At 54.4% G+C, this 21,267-nt stretch overlaps 1 protein-coding gene across 2 annotated transcripts in view; it reads right to left on the bottom strand.

Moving 5' to 3' along the window:
* GALNT17 (polypeptide N-acetylgalactosaminyltransferase 17) overlaps positions 1-19,501 on the bottom strand; it is a 418,110-nt gene extending 398,609 nt beyond the window's left edge. The window contains exon 1 of one of the 2 annotated variants that reach the window (XM_044233871.1): positions 19,264-19,501. In XM_044233871.1, the coding sequence (XP_044089806.1) occupies positions 19,264-19,501 (238 nt within the window). The remainder of the gene's footprint in view (positions 1-19,263) is intronic. The other variant, XM_044233872.1, reaches the window with a different exon arrangement.
* Between the last annotated feature and the right edge of the window lie 1,766 nt (positions 19,502-21,267).

The raw sequence follows: 21,267 nt of genomic DNA, 5'->3' as shown, positions 1-21,267 counted from the left end.
AAACATCAAGAAATTACCTTCATCATCTCCTACAGGAATGTGAACTAGAAGAAATACTTCCAGGACGGGCTCTCCCCAAAAGCACAAAACACAACTCCATATTCCAGAATCCCTGTTTGGTTGACAAATGAGGGGGAAAGAGCTATAAAACTGGTCAGTGTTATTTTCTAAATCTGTTTCCTCCTTCTCTATGTCGAATCAATACTATGCACAGTTTAGTCGGAACGGCTAAAACCAAAACACAAGAAATAACAAGGGTTGGGGAGGATGTGGAGGAAAAGGAGCCCTTGTGCACTGCTGGTGGGAATGCAAGCTGGGGCAGCCACTGTGGAAAAGAGCACGGAGGTTCCTCAAAAAATTAATATGATCCAGGAATTCCACTGCTGGGTATTTGCCCAAAGAAAACAAAAACATTACCTCGAAAAGATACATGCCTCCCTAGGTTTACTGTACATTATCTACAAACAGCCAAGATACGGAAGCAACCCAAGTGTACATATTCCATATGTAATGGAATATTACTCAGGCATAAAAAAAGAATGAGATCTTGCCACCTGCAACAATGTGGATGGGCCTAGGGGGTGTGATGCTAAGTGAACTAAGACAGTCAGAGAAAGACGAATGCCGTATGATTTCACTGGAATGTAGAGTTTAAGAAACAAAATGAACAAACTAAGAAAATGAAAGAGACGAACAAAAAACCAGACCTTTAAACACAAAGGGCTGGTGGTTGCCAGAAGGAAGGGGGCAGGGGGGAATGAATGAATCAGATGAAGAGTAAAGGGGGATTAAGCACACCCTCAACGTGATGAGTACCGGGAAATGTACAGAAGTGTTCAGTCACCATATTGTGCACTCGACACTAACACAACGCTGTATGTTAACTGTACTTGAATAAAAAATACGAACGAGAAAAACCAATTCATTGGCGGCATCTTACTCATCTTCTCTAACCATCTCCTTGAGAAAGCTTCTTCCCCAGCTGGGGTCAAGCCCAGACCCAGAACTGCACGTCAAGCCGTCTACTCAGCATCTCCACCGATGTTTCATAAGCATCTCAAATCCAATGTATCCGAAGTTGGATGCTTCATCTCCCCCCAAACCTGTTCTCCCGCACGTCCTGCCTGTCTCAGTGAGCGACCAGTCCTTCCTTCTAACTGATTACATGAAAACCACCGAGTCACCCTTAACTGCTCTCCTTCTCCCACGCACGGACGGACAGGGGGCTCCCGCAACACCTGCCCAGGACATCACACGCGTCACCACCTCCCCTCTTCCCAATAGACGGAGGCCACCACTCCCATCCTCCCTTGCCTGGACTACCACAATCACCTTCCCATTGCTTCCACTCCTGCCTTCACCCAGTCCCCTACAACATCACTTCCACGGGGCAGGGTGATCTCTTGAAAACACTGGAATCAGAGCATGTCACATGTCCCCACTTTAAGCTCAAACCATCCCCCCCAGCGTCACTTGGAACATCAGTACAAGTATTCTCTCCTCCAGCAGTCTTCTCTGGAAACCAGGGCTGGTGGAGTTCTCTCTCCTCTGCACACCCACAGTACCCTGTGCACACCTCCATCCCGTACTGACAAGCCCATAACTGAGCTACCTATGTCGCCCCGTGGACTGTATCTTAAACTGTGCAACACATGGTGCGTGTTCAATGAGGGATTAACAGGAAATAAAGAAGCCCTGAACTTCGAGGGCCTTGCACTTGGCTTAACGCTCTGCCGTCACCACCCTGAAATTGCTCACGATTGTTGAACGAGGGACCTCGCATCGTCATTTTGCAACGGGCTCTGCAAATGACAGAACTGGTCCCAGATGGACAGATGGCTCCAATCCAGGGATCCATGGATGGCCGGACAGATGGACTCAACTTAGGCACCCTAGTACCAAATGTCAGAAGACAATGCCACCACTTGTGGGGAAGAGATTCCAACGCAGAAATGTCGCAGTTAGCCAAGGCACATATATGTAAAAGCAAAGGAAAAATACAAAACGAGATCTGTGAAAATCTACCATCCCCCTACCTTCCCGTCAGAAATGTTACTGGTCTGTGAAAGACAGACAAAATCAAGAATTCCAGCATGTGGGGGCACCTGGGTGGCTCAGTGGGTTAAGCATTTGACTCTCGATTTCAGCTCAGGTGATGATCTCAGGGTCCTGGGCTCGAGCCCCACATCGGACACTACACGGTGACGGCTGGGGGCGGGGGGATGGTGAGGGTGGATGCTGCTTGAGGATTCTCCCTCTCTCTCTCCCCCTCCCTTGTTCAAGCGCTCTCTTTCTTTCTCAAATAAATCCTTTCTTTAAAAAAGGAAACAAAGATGAACGGAAGATAAATGATGGAGACTAAAATGATCATGTAATTAATACAACACGGCATTGATGCTAGTATAGACATAACATCAGAACAGAACAGACACCCAGAACCATCGCCGTTCTCCGCGTAACAGCTGAGAGCGTGGCAGAAGAGAGGCATGAGTCAGGGGGGAAGGCAGCGTCACTCAGCCAGTGGGGCTGACGTAGAAAAGATCAAGCGAGAACTTCAACGCCTAAGTATAATTCCCCAGCATAATTCTCAGGTGTATTTTTAGTTATGTGCTAAAAATGGAACTTAATTTTTTAAATAAACCCAGAAAAAAAATACATGTATATATATATATTTTTAAAAAACCCAAAGCAGAGAACCCTTTGTGAAATTCACTCTTCTTGGAAAATGTAAAGCCAATACATCCCCTCCAAAAAATTATCAACATTAAAAGGTAAGCGATGCGTTGGGAATGCATATCTGTAATAAATACGGAAGACAAAGATAATTTCTTCACTACATTAAAAAAATGTATGCAGATCAGCAATTCAATTAATCAACAGATAAATTGTTTTTAACAGATCAATCAGAGCTTAAAATTTTAGCAAGTTGCAAATGCAAATAAATCGTATTAGGAAAAATATTCAGTCTCACTACCAATCAAGGGAATGTAAGCTAAAACAAGAAAGTATGATTGTTTATCAAATTAGCAAGGTTTTAGAAATTGTAACATCTCTTCATTGTGGGAGAGATAAGGGAGCACAGGACTGTTGGATACTATTGCGAAAAACAAACTCACATAAACTTAATGGAAACCAGTTGGGCAAAAATAGATCAAAAATCTTTAAAAAGCCCTTAAACCTTCTGGTTTACTAATTCCACATGACACTACTTCTATCTGATACCAGATACAAAATTCTACATAGAAAGATGCTCATCACACCATTATTTATAATAAAACTTTGGAAGGAGATCATAGAAAATATAAATTTGGTCTCTGGCCCCAGCTCCCGGCACAGAGCTCCTGAAACTCTTGTAATTTCCTAAGTGACAAGAGCAGTAGGAGCATCTTTTGTTCTAGTATTTGATCTTTGACCCTGGTTCCCAACACAGGACTCCCAAGGCACCCAGGATTTTCCCGGGTGAGGGAGTATCTCGCTCTGATGGGGTGACTCTAGGTGGTCTCGTGCACGAGAGCTGGCCTCCGGAAAGATGGAACCATAACTGGAGCTTGGAATTTTCAGCCCCACATCCCAGAAGGGGTAAAAATAGAGTTAATGGTTGATCTTGCCTGTGGGGTGGAGCCTCCATAAAATCCCAAAAGCACAAGATCAGGAGAGCTTGTGGGTTGGTGAACGTGGAGGGGCTGGGAGACTGGCATGCCCGGAACGGCCACCGAAGCTCTCACCGTCCTGCCCTACACACATCTCTTCCATCTGGATAGTCAACTGCTTCCTTTACCCTATCCTTTTTTAACAACCCCATAAAAGTAAGTAAAATGTTTCTGCGTTTCATGAGGTGCTCTAGAAAATTAACCAAACCCGAGAGGGAGTCCTTGGAAACTCTGGCTTAGGACTGACATCTGAATTAGTGGAGGGGACAGTCCTGTGGGACTGAGCCCTTAAGCGGGGTCATGTGACGCTACCCCCATGCAGACAGTATCAGAATTGAGTTGAATTACGGGAGCCCCAGCTGGAGGCACAGAGAACTGCTAAGTGTGGTGAAACACCCCGACATTCGGTGACCACAAGTGTCAGAAATGAAGGGCTCCCTGTGAGTCACGAAGGAGACACACAGGAGAGACACAGGAGGGAAGAACTGGGTTTCTGCCTACAGAGGAAGGAAAAACTCTGAAATTTTTCCCATTGCATCAGTTGGATTCTCTGCCTATAGGGAGGTGAGAGAGAGACTTAGGGTAAAACCACTGTATGAAAATACCATATAACTAAAATTAATGTTGACGAGGTATTTAATAACACTCAGGGAAATGTTTATCTAAAAAATGTTACGAGAAAGCACAAGACACAAACATTTATAGGCAAGCATGATCTTAAACACACAAGAGTGTTTACAGGAAAGAAAGAAGACGCTCTTATCTTAATGCCATTGAGCTATAACAATTTTATTCTTGCATTTCTTTTGTTCCCTGTTTCCTGACTTATCACAGTGAATGTGCTAAGTTGATCCCAGAAATGCTCTCTTAATTGCCACAGAGACCACCAGGCGGCCACCCTCCGTCACCTCCGTAAAGCGGAGAGGCAGACAGACCGACAGACCCCGGCGCACGGTCACCAGGCTGGAAGGGACCCCTCTATTTCGTGGGCGGCCTGCCTCTGCTCTTACCAGTTGAGCTGTGTACCTGCCAACAGTCCCTTGCGTTTTTCCCAAACCTCCCCGTACCAGCTGTGCTTGTTACTGTAATTATGTAATTCTATTAAATTACATAAAGGGATGACATTATGAGTTAAGATAAAAAAAGAGAGTGACTGTCTCGGTGAAAACCAAGTTGAACGCTTTAGAAAGACTCAAGGTGGGGAGAAAGCCACGAGCAGGCAAGGATGCCATTAGAGGTGGGCAAGACAGCCACCCAAGATTAGGGGGAAAAGAAATTCATCAGCTCTGGAAGGTTTCTGCATACTGCAGAAATGTGCCTTCTTCCAGGCTCAACTGTGACGTCCAAACACATCCCCATCACTTTCAGGAACTCTGAGATGACAGGCGGCTTTCTTCAGGAAAGGCACTTGGTGCTAAGGGGTGAGAAGCATTACCGGGGACGAAGACAAAACTCGGACGAATGGAGGGCGTGGGGTGGCTGAGGACCAAGCACGCGGGGCCCCATGCAGCACGGACGCCTCCCAGCAGAGCCTGGAGGGGGAAACCAAGCCGCGGCCCATTCCCAGGTCTTACCCAGGATGTAGGGCTACACCAGGGAGAGGGAGCAGAAGGGGACGGGGGAACCGGGGTGTGAGAACAAAGTCTGAGAACAAAGATGGAAGGCAGCGCCTTGTAAAACCAGAGTCAATACTACAGCAAACTGACTGAGCAAACACCAGGTGACAAGCAGGTTTTCCATAAAAAGGTAGGACCGCACTCCCAGCAAACAATGAAACACAGCCACCACGCCCAGCTTATCCAAACCCAAGACATCTGGATGGCGGGAGAGGCAGGCGCGGTGAGGGCAGAACGGGGGCACACCGTGAGCCCCAAAAGGGGAGGCCACCTGCTGGGGTCCCAGCAACACCCGCTGACCGTGAAGGTAGTTCTCACGTTCAGTGTTCTTGCAATAACAGAAAGAAAAGATCGGTTTTGAAGGTATATTTCTGCTCTTGAAATGAAGAGGCAAATGCTGGCAACAATGTTAATTGTGTTGGGAGGTTTAAAAAAAAAATGTATCTACAAGAAGCCAGGAATGTATCAAACATCCCACGTGAATAAACTTATCCAAGCCTCCCAGCAGCCCTGCGGAATCAATGTTTTTAGAGATGCAGACACTGAAACCCTCCACGAAGCCTTCCGCAGGTAGGAAGGCGTGAAAGCTTCTGCCTCCAGGAAAAGAGAAGGGAGCACTTCAAGGCACGGCGGCCGCCCCGTCTGTGGCTCCCACCTGCTCCTCAGAATCACCCACCGAGCTTTCGAAAAAGAAGGATTTCCAAAGCCAAGTCTGACACGGGGTATCCGCAAAATGTGAACCCCCAGGGGGAGGGATCTGGGAACCAGGACTTTTCCCAAGCGTCTTCACCAGTAGGAAGCTCAGACCGGCATGGGAACCACTGGCCTCTGGGTGCCCTGGCTCTGGAGTAAGGAAGTGGCAAAGCCGAAGGCACGATGTGTCCAAGTCAGAACCGAAATACAATGTTCTCAGCCTGGACAAAGCGAGATGCTGATTTGTGTCTTCCTTCTAAGACCAGAGTCCAGACAAGCCGCCTACTCCCCAGTCTACTTCGCTAGAAGATGAGACGCTTACAGGATTTATTTCAACTTCTGGGGAATAAGGTGCTCTGCAGGTTTGCCGTCTGTGTCTTCTTTGTAGAAGAACGTTCCGGACTCCCCCGCCCCCCCACAAGTAGAAAGTCCTTTGTCTCCTGTCGACACAAGCTCTGTCGAATATATTCCTGTACCTCCTCAAAGACCCGAAACAGCGGGATGTCAGAAACTCGGGTGTGAGGGTCCGTGAGTCTGGACATGATGCTCAAGGAGATGCTTGGGGGAGGGGGGGGCAGCCGTGGTGCCTGGCAGCCCAGGCCAAGCCGGGGACGTGCTACAAGACGCTGAAGTTCTCGGCCAGCCGGCCGGCTCTGCAGCAATCAGGCTGCTGTCCACAGTCCGTCAGTGGTACACAAACCTGAGACTTAAGGGAAAAAAAATCCATGACCCATGACCCACTTTGACGTCCATACAAAGTCTCAGGCCCAGTGCTGGGTCCATGAGGCTCACGCGCTGCCAATGTTAGCTACTGTGTCATGTGCTCCGTTCGGCGCCCTCGACTCCATCGTCACTGGGAATCCATTACTTCTTGTGGGTCGGAAGGAAAAAAAGATACTTTATTGAGCACAAGGGTACTGGCCTGGTGTTCTGGTTATTAACTGCTGGGCGACAAACCAACCCCAAAAGTTACTGGCTTGAAACGATGACCACATTGATTTGGGTCCCTAATCTGCAATCTGGGCAGAGCCTGGGGGTGGGGACCGCCACTCTCCCCTCCACCTGGCATCAGGGCGGGGAGGCTTGCAGGCCAAGGTGGGGTGGGGGCAGGGTGGAAGAGGGGAGAGGTGGGGAGAAGTGAAAGGTGGCATGGGGGGCAGGGGGGCTGAGGGTGTCCCTGGGGAGGGGGACTGCGAAGAGGAAATTGGGGGAGGGGTGGGGGCAGCCGGAACGGGGGGGGGGGGGGGTCAGCAAGGAAGGGGGTGGTGGGGTGCAGTGGATTGAAGCTCGCTCACTCGCTCACTCTCATGTCTGACCCCCCCCAAAGTCAAAAGCAGCCGGGAGCTGCACCCTCGGGAGCTGCACCCTCTGGCGCTCCTCCCCCACCCCCATCCTTCCCCCTTTCCGTCTCTCCCTCTCCCAGAGCAGTGGCTTCAGGAAGGCCTGATTTCTGACTGTGGCCCAAGGCGACAAAGATACACATCCCCAGAGAGAGTGCCTGGGGGACCCTCCGCCACCCCTTAGATCCAGCCTCTAAGGTCCTACAATACCCCTTCCACTGGCCTCCAGCCTCGAGAAGGTGGTCACTAAGGCCAGCCAGTAAAACTCAAGGGGAAGGCAATTACTGTGCCTTTTAAGCTGGGAACAGCGTCAAAGAATTTGCAGATACATTTTAAAACCACCACACCTACAAAAGCCCTTTCCGGTTCCTTCAGACTACACTTTCCCTTGATGCCCAAAAATGGAAATCCAGAGTGGACCAACCACCGTTTACATGAAAAGGCACTTCTGAATCACTGGTCTGATCCATAAAATCACAGGACTACGACACAGATTAGATCCCCTCCAGGCTTCACTGGGGAGACAAGCTGTCCCAGAGCGGCTAACTGTCTTGGTCCAGGGAGCCCCAACAGCTCTGCCCACCCCTGCTACAGCGATCCCACGATCATTCACCAACATTCTCCTGCCTCCAGGCACTCTCCAAGGTATTCTACAAATGCCATCTTGTCTAGTCTTTATCGTATGTCTATGAGCAGCTGCTGTGTTCCAGCTAGGTAAACTGAGGGCCCAGCAACCCTGAAGGGCCCCAAACCCAAGGTGTGGCTTGGCTTTGTTATGTAGCCATAGGAAGTCTGGGAAGATCTATGGACTTCAAGGCCCATGTTCAGTTCACGGCGTGGTGCCCCCTGGAGAGCACGTGGTTGGGGAAGTAGGGAGCTGGGGGGGGGAGGCGGGGGGCAGGGTTGCATGGCTGGCTCTCCTCCTCCGGAACTCAGGGGGCATTGAACTTTCTCTGCTGGAGATGAAGCTTTCAAAAGAAGCATCCCAGAGGGGCAACCAAGAACTTATCATACTCTAACAAAACTGGGCACCATGAACATGAGATCCTTTGTTGTGGGGAAGCAGAAGAACAGATGTGGGCTTCCAGGACCCTGACGAGGAAGCTAGAGCCATCCCCCAGCTGCCAGGCTGTGGGGGCCACATGCCCTTCACTGGCAGCAGCTGTGCCAAGCTGACCTCTGAGAGAGGAAACGGAGAGAGAGGACACTTGGGCGTCTGCTCCCCCACCCAAGGCTCTAGAACACCAGCCGATGAGGAGCAAAAAAGACTTTTCAAACCACCCACTTAGTAACTCCTGTTTGGCTTTTGTTCGCTCCCTGAACTGCTTTGTGCAAGTAAACACAGCCCAAGGGTTCTTGTCTCTTTCTGAGTGTTCACCTTCAGCTAATGAAGGAAGACACGAAGCCCTTGAAAAGATATTTTATAAGATTTGTGTATTTTAATGGAAGTTGCAGCCCCCTTCTTCAAACCTTCTGGAATCAGTTCAATGGCAGGAAGATGGGTAGGGAGAGAAAAAAAAAAAATCAAAGTGGATTTTAGAACAACTTGGCAAATTAGCAAAGTTTGTAACATCATTAAAGAGCTCTTAAATATTCTTCCCTGAACTCCATTTTTATCCTGTGAATGCATTTCAGTAATTGCTCTAAAGGAAATTGTGGGACTTTGGCACAAACATAAATGTTTGCATGATTTAAAATGCAGTGGCAGCAAAGATCATGATTTTTTAAATTGCTAATTCTTAAGCTAACCTTTTCAGTTTGTCTCATCTTGAAAAATGCCAGTTCCTATCAGCAGAAGCTGTAATAAAGACAATGCATATATTATTTAGTTCTTTATAATTGCAAACAACTTAGCTGTATTTCAATACTTATCCCTCAGCTCCAACATGGAGCATAAGTAGGGGATGATTACAATCATTCCATCACTCCGTAAATAGAACACCGGGACACTGAGAACAAGACTCTTTTCTTAAAGCCAACAGATCAGACAGAGAAGCTGGTCCAGAGCCAGATGGATTCCAAGCCGACCACCGTACCCCAAACCACTTATTGTTTAGCTCAACGAGTAGCTGCTGGTCATATTAATCAAGGTAGAGACGTGGAGTAGACAGGCCGGCCTGTCACTTGGGGAGACCAGGGTTCTGGCTCTGCCTGACTGAATCAGTCAGGATTAACACAAGCTGTTGTAACAGCGAAGCTCCAAGATCTCAGCGGCTTAATACAACGATCCAAAGGCACAGGGACATCGGGAGAGAGCTTCAGAGTGGGGGGCTTGTTCTACCCAGTCACTCACAGACTGAGGGTCCTTCCATCTTAGATGCCACTTAGATGCAGACTCCAAGGCCACCGTGAACGGGTAAAGAGAGAAAGCATGGGGGACCCCACAGGGGACACGGGGGACCAAGCCTGACAGTGAGAAACATCACTTCCACCCACCTTCTACCCCGAACTCCGTCCCATGGCTCCCACTTACCCGCAGGCAAGGCCGAAGGTGAGCTCGGTGCCCAAGACAAATTTCTTGGTGAACAAGAGCATTAGTCCCACCAGCCTGACTGGAGACAGGAGCGTTCTAAGCTGCCTGATGTCAGCGGCCCTAACGCAGACCCTGATCTGGTCTAAACGGCACCGTCAGAAAGCCTTGCTCCTGCCTCCCAGGAGCTCCAAGCTACAGTTCTATACCACATACTCGAGCTCTGCTCTCTCGCACAGGTCAGGATCGTGAACAGGCACGAGAAGGGTGAGCTGGAGCCAAAGGGAGCATCAGCGCGTGGCATCGGCTTCCCAGAAGCAGGTGCGTCCACAACCTCCAAAGCCCCACACATCCGTCCGGGCCCGGGCCCTCAGCTGGATGGTGTGGCTCCGACGCGAGGCCTGGTGTCCACTCAAAAACAACACTCGCGGCGCCTGGGTAGCTCAGTGGATTGGGCCGCTGCCTTCGGCTCAGGTCATGATCTCAGGGTCCTGGGATCGAGTCCCGCATCGGGCTCTCTGCTCAGCGGGGAGCCTGCTTCCTCCTCTCTCTCCACCTGCCTCTCTGCCTACTTGTGATCTCTGCCTGTCAAATGAATGAATAAAATCTTTAAAAAAAAACAACCCTCGCAAGATGACACTGCTCTTGCCCAATTAAAGCCACCGTGAATACCAACAAGTTGGAGACTGGACTGTGGAGAGGGCACAGGGCAGAAGCCAAGAGCAAAGCTTGCCTTGGGCCTGCTGAGAGTTGCCCAAACGAAGAAGAAATTAACAATGTGCACTTGTCAGCGCTCTCGTCCCGCTAATTTCCTTGCAAATATAAGCAAAGCCTTTTAATTAACTTAATATCAATTTCACTTTTCTCACATTTTGTTCTAATTATGGGCTGGATTTAAAGCTCTCGCAGCATAATTTAGAGCCCTAGAATTAACAGCTTCACAACTTTACACACTGGTAACTGCTAAACCGGAAGGAAGGGAGGAAGGAAGGTTCCCGGTCACCATTCTGCCACTGAGCCCGCACGCCTGTCCCTCAGCCATCCCCCAGGCCAGCCACCAACGCCGATCAGGACTGGGTGTTGGCGTCCCCAGGAGGCAGCAAGCGTCCGTCTCGCAAAGGGAGACAGAGAGAGGCAGCAGGTGAGTGTCTCTGGACGACTTACCTGTTTTTCTGAGTTTCAGCTTCCTTAGTATGTAAAATGGGCTTCACAGGACACGTACCTGACGTACAATTCAGGAGCACAAAACACTTGGTATGTATCAAGTGCTCAATAAAACCACTGTGCAGGTAAACTCTGGTATACATATGTACATACTACATATGATACATATGATAATACCACATGCATATTGTACCTTCTACGTACAATAGTACACATTGTACTTCACCAAACCTCAGAGGCCTCTGACTGTAAGTTACACAATTTTTTTTCCATTTTTTAAAAATTTATTTATTTGTCAGAGAGAGAGAAAGGGAGCACACACAGGCAGGCAGAATGGCAGGCAGAAGCAGAGGGAGAAGCAGGCTCCTGCTGAGCAAGGAGCCGCATGCAGGACTCGATCCCAGGACGCTGGGATCATGACCTGAGCCGAAGGCAGATGCTTAATGACTGAGCCATGCAGGCATCCCAAGTTATACCATTTTTATGGGGAAAAAATGCTACCAGTTAAACTATGACACATTACCAACCCTAAAATGAACATTTCAGAGACACAAAAATGACAAAACATGGCTACAGTTTCCATCTATGAGATATCTTCAAGACAAATTTCAGTTAACCAAGATGCCCAGGACTTTATTCTAGGTAATTGGTTTCTGGTTGGCCAAGAGTCTTGCTTCATTTTAATGTTCACTGAAAAAGCATCAGGAGTGTGGAAGGGATGGCGGACACCGTGGATTCGTAATGTAAACCTCATTCCCTCTTTGGTCTTTTGCCTCAGTTACCCTCACTTTCTCCAGAAAGTTCTCTTGAAGCAAAGCTGGTCATTTGACCATTTTCCAGACCATGAGCAGAGCATGCCAGAGACACTTCTGGAGAAGATTTTCTTCCCAGATTAGAGAATAAGAGATGCGGCCACTTCCCTCCTTGCACAAAGATGCAATGTCTGGAACTACTGCAGCCATTTTGCAACCATGAAGACCAGGTGAAATATAATGTCATAAAATTATGTCATCATAATGACCTCACGATGCCCAACCAATCCTAGCCACCACTGCTTCTGGGCTTGTCAAGAGAGAGCCCATTCCACGATTAATTAATTCCTAAATGACACAGAGAAGGATTTTTAGAAATGAATAAAATGTATTCCCTTACAAACTCTTAGCTCTGACCACGTTAACACTTCGTTATAATGCAAGGCAGAGATGAATAAGGGCTAAAAGCCGGCCCATGCAAAGTAGTGTAAGAGCCCAGAACACAGGACAATTAATTCTGACAGGGTGACAGGGAAGGTTTCGGGGATTAAAGGGATTCTGAACAGCTGCTGGAGAATGCGTGAGGTTTTAATAAGATGGGGGGGTACTCATAATTTGAGAGTTAAAGGACCCTCCAGCCATGTAGCTCTCGGTTTATACACACAGGAAGTTTGGTCCCTAGAAAGAGGGTAGAACTAGAACCCCGGGGCCCCATGAGTTCAGTGCACTCTCCACAGGGAGGGACAGCACCTAACAAGGCATGTCTTACCATTAGACACCCCTCAGTAAACACTAATCACACAATTAGCCATTGTGTCTGCGGCGAGGATGGAAGGAGGCTCTTGTGGAACCTTCCTCCCTATTAACTGTCGGCGCGCTCGGTGCTGGTGTGTGGATGTGGCCGCCCGCAATTACGGCGGCAGGTTATTACTCATGCATGGCGAGGCAGAGGCTCAGCAGTTAGCAATGACAGGGACGTTATTAAAAGGGAAAACTTCTCTATCAGTGGCTAAGCCAATTGTCATCCTTGTGTCAGACTAGACTGGAGACCCGTGAGGAACAAGAACTATGGCAGAAGAAGGTCTTACAACCAAATGAGTCCTGCATTTTCTTCAAGAGTTGCAGGCATCAGGAAAGGGGGGCAGGGGGAGGGAGGGAACGCCCTTCTCCCCCACCCTCCAACCCCTGCTGAGGGGCCACCGCTCCCCCGCAATCCCCGGCTGAAGGGCAGCTCCTAGTCAAAGGTCATCCCGCGGAGCATTGGCTCTCCTGGACTTCCAGGTTCCACCTTCTGGTCCCTTGGGCAGCAGCTGGGGATGTAGGTTCTGCCCCCACAACACAGCCGTGCCGCCGAATCCAGACGGGGTAGTGGGACCCACCTGCTCCGCCAAGACCAGCCCCACCTCACCGGCAAGCTCTTGCCATGCGGCCTCCCTTGGGCCCCCGCCCACGTTTCTGCCTCTGTCCCTGCTGTCCCCCATGCTGGCCACCCTGTGGGTTCCCAGGCCTGGGCCCAGACCATTGTGTGTGACTTGCTTCCCCGACAGGTCCCCCAGTAGAGCGAAGCCGGAGGGGGGAGCTCTGACCACCTGTGTTCTGAGGTGCACATGTCAAAACCTCTGAGTCCTCAGGTTCAAGTTCAACACTCATCAGCCAAGCGCCTCCCGCGTGCCCGTCCAGGCCTCAGCCCCATACTCACGCCAGCAACTCTTCCAGGACCTCATGCGTCCCTGGTAAGACCACCAACGCACCTTTCCACTGAGACCACAGATGTCTGCCCCCTCCATATCCTGGTCCCCAGCCCATGCCCGCCAGTGCCCATAATACACGTGAGCTTCTGTCCTGGGGTCCGAGGTGTAGAGGCCCATTTCTTCTCCTCGGTCTCACAAGCGTCACCCAAAGGCATCATCTTTGTACGTCAAGTGGGAGAGGGAGAAAGGAGAAAGAAGAAGGGAACGGAATTTGGCCTCAGACAAACACAGGAGGAGAGACGGATCCCCATTAATTCACAGTCCAGGCAAGTGAGAAGGAAAAGGACTTGCTATTGTCCCTCTGGAGAGTCACACCGCAGACAACAATGACCACAGTCTGCCACAAAGCATGGCTAGCGGCTCGTCGTGCATTTAGGCCAGAAATCTCTGCTGGGCTCCTGCTATGAGCGAGAGCGGCTCCCAGCATCGGGGACAGGACGGGGGCAGGCGGGCAGGGTCCCTTCCTTCCAGACGCCTGCGTGCTCCCAGCTGCCACACGCCAGGCCTCGGGGCTTGGCCTGTCTGCTCCGAGTCCCATTTTGTCTGGCCTTACAAGGACCCCCTTTCTCAGTCGAGAGATGACATGCTTTGCCCAAGGTCACGGAGCTAATAGGTACCAGAATCGGTCATCCAGTCCAGTCTGCCTGATGCCCAAGTGAGCAAACTTCTGGGGTTTTTTTTCCAATTGTATATTCTTAAAAGAAACTTGCCGGCTATCTGATCCCAGATTTTCTTTGTCTGCCATGCTCCTCACAGCGCCCACGGCCCCTTCCTCCCGTGGCCGCCTCTGGCTCTAATTACCAAGCCTCCTTCCTGTCCACAAAGGACACTCCCGATTTGGCAACAGCAAAGGTCAGGGGGTTGGGTTTCTTCCCTGAGAATGGCACACTGGCCTCTTGCCCACCACCTCTGGGGCTGGGCAGGCGGCGGCCAAGCCTGCCAGGAGGGCGCTTGTCGCACACACTGCCTCCGAGGGCTCCCCATCCCGCAGGACAGGTGGCTGCTCCAGATGCCGGCGGTGCATCAGAGGGAAAAGAAGGGAGCCCGCCCGCCCGCCCCGTGCCCAGACCCTGGCCCCGCTGACTGGGCACCCCGTGAACGCCCGAGCTGCCCTGGCCTCCGTCTAACGCTCCTTGTGTAAAATTTGTGATTTTAACACCAACATTTGCCCTCTCCTCCTCCCCACCACCTCCCTCCTTCCCATAGCCAGGGCCTGTCCCAGGTAGCTCTGGGGCCTCATGAAGAAGGGCCTTCGAAATGCCAGCCCTCTCTCTGTGACTCCACCTGGAGGCCTCCGAGAGCAGATCTCGGCCTCTGCCCGGCTGTCCTGGGCTGTCAGGCTGTGGGGGGTGGGGGGCTGTGCCAGGGCCGGCGCCCCGGGGCCCCTGTGGGATTTCCGCAGCTCACACCCCATCTGCCCCAACGGCCTGGGGGCAGGACTCCGAAGGGTCATTCTGGCTTCTCTCCGTTCCCACAAAGACTGTCAGCTTCTCCAAGCCACCCTGCTTCTGCTCAATATCCTCCTGAAATCTAAATTTGGAAGCGAACCTGAATCAATCGCTTTTCCTCTTACGACAGAGCTGCCCTGGGCTTCACCGCACGGCGGTGGGATGGGGGGTGAGGGAGGGGGTCGCCAGCCAGAGCTTGGGGCTGGCATGGGGCAGGGCAGACAGGGAAACGCTGTCTTCACCCTGACTCCTCGGGAGGGCCCTGGGCTGGGGAAAACACCCAGTCTTCAGGAAATCTCAGCACTGCCCTTCCCTGGCTGTGTCCTCCTGGCTAAGTCACACAGCATCTCTGCTTGTCACCTCTTTCTCCACTCCAAAATGAGAGAAGCAAATGACATCCTCAGAAGGGGCAGAAAGTGGACACGTCCTGTGCAGAGTCCCATGAGAAACCCCACAAGAAATCCATCCGTCCCCAGGTCCGTGGTTCCTAATGCTCGGCCTGAACCACAAAGTCACTGTTCCATAAAATATTTCAACAAAGAATTATTTTTCTCTCATGGAACCCTTTGAGAGTTTCCAAATTTTCTACAGTAAATATGACTGAATTTTCTTCTCTCCAAAAAAGGAATATAAAACCATATTTGTGTTATAAGAAAGCACAGATTCAAAGAAAATATACTGAAATGCTTTTTTCCCTATGCCGGGCAACGGCTTCCCTTCCAAGGTCCTCGGGAGGGACTGGAGCCTTTCAGTCAGGACAGGGAAGGACCAGGGCAGCCTCACGAGGGCACAGCTAAGACAGTGGAGACAGATGGCTTCCTCACACTGCCTGGTCTCCCCAGGCAAGTCTTTCTAGCTCCCTCCCCCTCGCCCGACCCAGCCCAACCCAGCCAGGACAGCGTGGAGACTATTTCCCTTCTAAAACTAGCTCCCATCCAATGAACCAACCACATCCCCTACAAGGTGCTATTGGTTAAGGCCTGAAGGGAGGATGTGGTATTAAAAAGTCCAAAAAATGGTTCAAGCCCTTGAAAAGCGAACCATCCAGTTCTGGCCTCAAAAGACAAACCTAGGGAAGCACGAGAACATGCATGAACACGTATGACAAGAAAGTTCACACACCTCGGAGCAGGAGGAGCCCAGACACGTGGCCTGGCACAACCCCGCCCCCAACCCCACTCCCAACCCCACGGCAAGGACCTTGACCCGAACTTTAAAGGATGGAGGGATACAGGAAGGGAGCTGGGACAGCAAACCCGGACGTCGTCCCCAAGGCCGGGGCTGAGCTGTGGAGGCCACAGTCCGAAGGCAAATGCTGGGCCTTCCTGCGAGCAGATGGGTCAGGCTGGGGAAGGCAGAAGGCACTGGCAAGTGGGAACCTGGGACATTCTGGCTGCTGCTGGCTGGGGCCGGCCCTGACTAGCAGCCCCTAGGCTTGCCCAGGATTCCTCCTGCTGGAAGCTGGGCCCTTGGGGAGTGGGGCTTCCCACGCAGAGCGCTGGAACCACGTGTGATCATTGCAACGCCACCACGAGAGACCAGGCCCAGGGCACGGGGCAGAGCGTCCCATGTAACACCCAAGGGCAGCCGTGGGGCACTTGCCGGAAGAATGGGAAAGCAGGGGGCCAGACAGAGTCCGGAGGGGGGGAACCTAACTCACTCATCTCCGTGTGATTTCCCTGCATCTCCGAGTTCCCAGCCTGCGGTAAGAAAAACACAACAGGCGCAACAGGCGGTAACTGTTCTTCCAAGGACAGGATTCGGGATCTGGGCACTGAGAATGTTAGCAGAGAGGCTGATTCTAAGGAAGCCTGGGGCCCCCTGGCCTCCAAGCCCGGGGTGGTGGTGGAGGGGCCTGTCAGGACACCCAAGGAAACCTGTTCCTGGGAGGAGGAGCCCCTTGGGACAGCAGTGCTCACGGCCAGGGAGGGGTAGAGCTCTCCAGGAGTGCCTCCTGCTGGAACTTCCTAAGGGTTCAAAGGAAGGTTTAAGAAACTGAGCAGCCTTGAACACGTCAGCTCCCACTCTGTACCAGGAGGGCTGGACCCCAGCCGCCTTGCTCCTATGGGATGCCTGGTGCTCACAGGCCACCTTTAATTCCTGAGGAATAAAGAACGCCAAGGTCAAGGTTTCCTTCTCCTTCAGGAGCAAGGGATAGAGACAGGCTGCCGAGCACGTGGACCCTGGAGTCCAGGTCCCAGGAGCCCTCGCCACCCTCGGCCCCCGTCCCCTGCAGCCCCAGCGGGCTACTGCATCAACAGGTGGGACGCACAATGCCCAGGACGAGGACGGGCACGGCGCGCCGGCAGTCAGGGTGGGCCAGAGGCTTCTCCCCGTGCCCTGACTCTGCCCTGCCCTCTTCCTCTGGGCTTCCCTTCGCTCCAGATTACGCTCAGCAGCCAGGAAGACAGCACCCACCGAGTCCCGGCCGGAATTCCTAGCCCAGCAAAGGCTCTGAAGCCGGTCTTCCCACCAGTCCCTCCTCGGAGGCTGCAAGTCCAGAAAGCTCTGTCTTCCCACCGCACGGCAGCCAGCCCAACCAGCCCCAAGGGCCAGGCATGTCCCTCATTCCCCAGGGGACTGCTTACATGACAGAAGAGCACACATGCAGAGAAACCCAACACCCCCCACCCCTGCCACGTGAAGCAGGCTCTCGGCTTCTCAGAAGTTCCCACCCCAACCCCAACCCCAACCGGCAGGCACTGATGGGCGAATAGGTTTTCCTCTTTGCTTGCCCCGCATAGGCAGTGGGCCGTGCTGCAGGCCCCAGCTAGCCCAGATGTAAAGTCTTAGGCCTCCACCCCAGATCTACTGAATCAGAGACTGCAGGGCCGAGGTCCAGGAGCCTGTGACTTAGCGCGCCCTCCGTCTGACTCTGACACATGCCAGACTAGGGCAGGCCAGTGCCGCACCGCACTAAGAACCTCAATTCCGGAACAGACCATCCAAGTTCGATCCCCAGTCCCAGCCCCCCGCTAGGGGACGGAGCGCGGTACTCAGCAGGCCGTATCAGCCCCTATCTCCTGGGGTTGCTAGGAAGACTAAAGGAGTCCCTGCATGTGTGTGCGCTGAGTAAATACCATTTAGATTTTATTATTCCTCTTTAGGGCATGCAGAGTGTGGCTATACCAAATTTTGTTTCCTAACTGAAACCAATTCTAAAACGACTTGTCTCCCTGCGGACAGCCTAACAGTGAGACCCAAGCCATCTTGGGTCTTATGGGTGGGTCTTTGGCAGGTACTGAGTCGAATCAAAGGCCCACCCCATAAGCTTCTAATTTATCTAGACGCAACTACCCGGGGCAGATACAAGGTGAAAGCACCCCCTGGACACTTGTGACATGACACCAAGAAGACCAAGGCGATATTTCAGACGATGCTCAGAGTTCCGACCATATCCCACCTGGAAGGACCCAGCAGGGATCACTGGGGAGCAAACGTTACACCAATTATTACTATCATGATCTTCATGAGTATTAGTGGTTCTGGAAGAAGCTCAGGAGGGTAGGCAGCAGCCTGGGATCTGCCTTGGGTGCCAGCCCCACGGACCCCCCAGGAGCTGCCTGGACTCAGGTAGGTGACACTCACTCTGGCCTTGCGAACAGCATGTGTCCAGTGACCTAAGAGTCCCCAGGCCAGATGTGGTCAGGGCACATCAAAAGTCTCCCCCCTTCTCCAGAAGCACGAAGGAGAACGTTTCACAGGGGCCGATTCCGAGAACTGCCATTAATTGGACGGCACGCCTCGCTTTGCTACACTCTGCAGCACTGCCTCCCCAGCCCACCAGGAACTGCTAACAGTCGCCCTCAGGCTGCTCTCCGGTGAGAAATCAGGTGTTTTTAACAGCAGCTTCCACCCAGGTGGCAGGAAGGGACGGGTCCTGGCTATCAGCTGTCCAGCCGGCTGACACACTCAACTCACTACCGAAGCGCATTAGCTCCACACCCGAGGCCCTGACTTTGCAGACACTGAAAGCCCGCCAGTGTCCCTCTCTGTCTGACCCCACGGAACGCGAAGCTGCAGGAGCTCCTTCCTCCAAGTCAGCCGGCCAGCGGCCCCGTCCCCCTCGGCCGCCGCGCGACTAGCTTCTGCAGTCCGGCCGGAGTCTCCAGGTAACGTTCCCGCACGCGGGGGCCCGGGAGCCGGCCGTACTGACACGTTTCCACAATAAAAGCAAACTTACAGCTGGGCCACAGAAGAAGCGGGTCATTCTTTCCAGCAGCCCCGGCCTTCTGAGCCAGGCAGGGCAGAAAGGGGAAGGGGGAGCCCGCGGGAGCCGGGAGGGACCGGCTCCCCGGCACCGCGCGCAGGGCCCCAGGGCTTTAAGGGTGCCGGGCCCGCCCGCGAAGAGCCCGGTGGGCGCCGGCGCGTGTCCTTACCGTTCAGTTGCCGATAGACGATGTCCTCGAGCAGCGAGAGGCGCTTCAGGACCGCATCCTGGATGGGGCTGGCGCTGTGCGCGCTGAGGTTGGCCGCCTCGGCGCGCGGCCGGATCTCGTGGAAGGCGTCTCCGCTGCGCACCGAGATGGGCCGGCACTTGGCCAGGAAGAGCACGAAGCCGGCCACGGCGATCAAGTTCAACACCAGCAGCACTTTGACTCTTCTCAGTGAAGCCATCAAACACGCCCGCCGGCCCTCGCCCCGGACCCGCGCCCCCTCGGGCTCCGGCGAGGCGCGGGGCAGCCGGGGCCCGTGCGAGTCTCACTCTCCGGATGGCCGGCGGGGCCCCCAGAGGATCCCGACCCCGCAGCGCGGCCGCTCCGGCGGCGGGGAGGACGGGGCGGTCAGGGGGACAGCGAAGTCGCTCCCATGGAAGCGCTGGGTGTGCAGAAGTGCTCCCGGAGACGCCTGCTCAGTTCGCGGTGCTCGGCCCCTTCGGGCGCCTCCGCGGCTCCGCGAAGCGCCGGGGGCCGGAGGTGTCTCCGCGGCACCGGCAAGGGGCTCGGCGCTGGCCCTCGGGTCGCCGGGAGCGGGGCTGCCCCGGCGCTGCGGCGGGAGCTGCGCGCAGGTGTCGGACTCGGGTTTGCCGCCCGCCCGCGGGGAGCGCGCCGCGCCTGGGGTAGCTCGGCCACCACCCTGGTCCGCAGGCGGCCGTCGCGGCGCGCGGTCTCCGGTCCTGGACCCGCTACCCCGGGCGAGCGCCTTTGTTCCGCTCAGCGCCCCGCTCCGTCGCACCCGGCGGAGGGGAAGCCCGCGCCCGGCGCCCGCATCCTCGCGGCTCCGCAGTCACGCTCAAGTCCTAGTTACTCTCTGAGTGGGGGCAGCTCCAGGGGCGGGCCAGGGGGCAGAGCGCGACGTCCTCTCCGCCCCTCGCGCCGGGGACACCCCACCCCGCCAGCGAACTCACCAGCGCGCACAGCGCCGCGGGCGCCGGGACGCGTTCCAAGCCCCAGCCCCACGCCGGGAGCCTTCGGGGCCTGCGGGTCGCCCCGGCCTCGCTGCGAGCGGGCGCGTCGCGAGGCCGGCCGGAAGGAGTCGGACCTCAAAAGTCACGGCAGTTCCCTGCCCCTCCTGAAACCGCGCGGGGAGCGCGGCCGCAGGGACGCGCGCGGGCGCCCCCTCCGCTCGCCAGCACGGGCCGCGCCGCTCGTCCCGCGCCCGCGGAGCCGAGCGCCGAGTCTCCTAATTGGCGGACGCAGGACACCGCCGCTGCGGCACCGAGAGCGCCCACGGCCCCGGCCCCGGCTTGCGGAGCCCGGGCGGGGGGGGGGGGGGCGGGGTGTACCGCGCAGGTGGCTGCGGAGGGCGGGGCGCGGCCGGAGGGGACCCGCTGCGGCGCCAGCTCCTCCCCCGCCGCCGCGGGCCAGCCTCTCCCCGGAGCTGCCGGGCGCACGGCTCCCCGGTCGCCGGCTCGTGCGCGCGCACCCGGAAAGGGCGGGGGCGCCTGGAGAGGGGGCGCCGCGCGGGGGTGGGGGGAGCGCTCAAGCCATGCCGGCTGCGGGCGGCGTCGGAGGGACCCCCGCGCCTCCGCGCCCGCGGGGCTGGCGGGGCCGCTCCATCCCGGGCGGCGATGAAGACATCCCTCTCCGTGCGCTCGCGGCTCCGCGCGGCGTGGCCGGGAATGGCTGGAGGGAAAACCTGGCCTGGAGACCCGGATCTGCGACTCTGGGAGCCGGGCCGCGCGCCCTGGGCTGGGTGGGCTCTGTCCGCGCGGAGATGCTGACCGTCCCCGCCGCCGCGGGCGCGCCCCCCTCGTTCCATCGCAAGACGCACGTTCGGGCGGCCGGATCTCCACGGTCTCTTCCTCTTCGCAGAGCCCGGCGCTGGGAAGGCCGGAATCCAAAGACCCTTCTAGATCCACTCACTTCCCTGGGCCTAAGAAAGAACGCGGCCGCCCCCCATAAAGAGCGGGCAGGGAAGGCCAAGCGTTCTGGTGGTTTCCA

This window comes from Neovison vison, chromosome 14 (assembly GCF_020171115.1).
Source record: "Neovison vison isolate M4711 chromosome 14, ASM_NN_V1, whole genome shotgun sequence".
Taxonomy (NCBI): Eukaryota; Metazoa; Chordata; class Mammalia; order Carnivora; family Mustelidae; genus Neogale; species Neogale vison.
The sequence above is the reverse complement of the archived record's forward strand: the minus strand, read 5'-3'. Positions and strand labels throughout refer to the sequence as shown.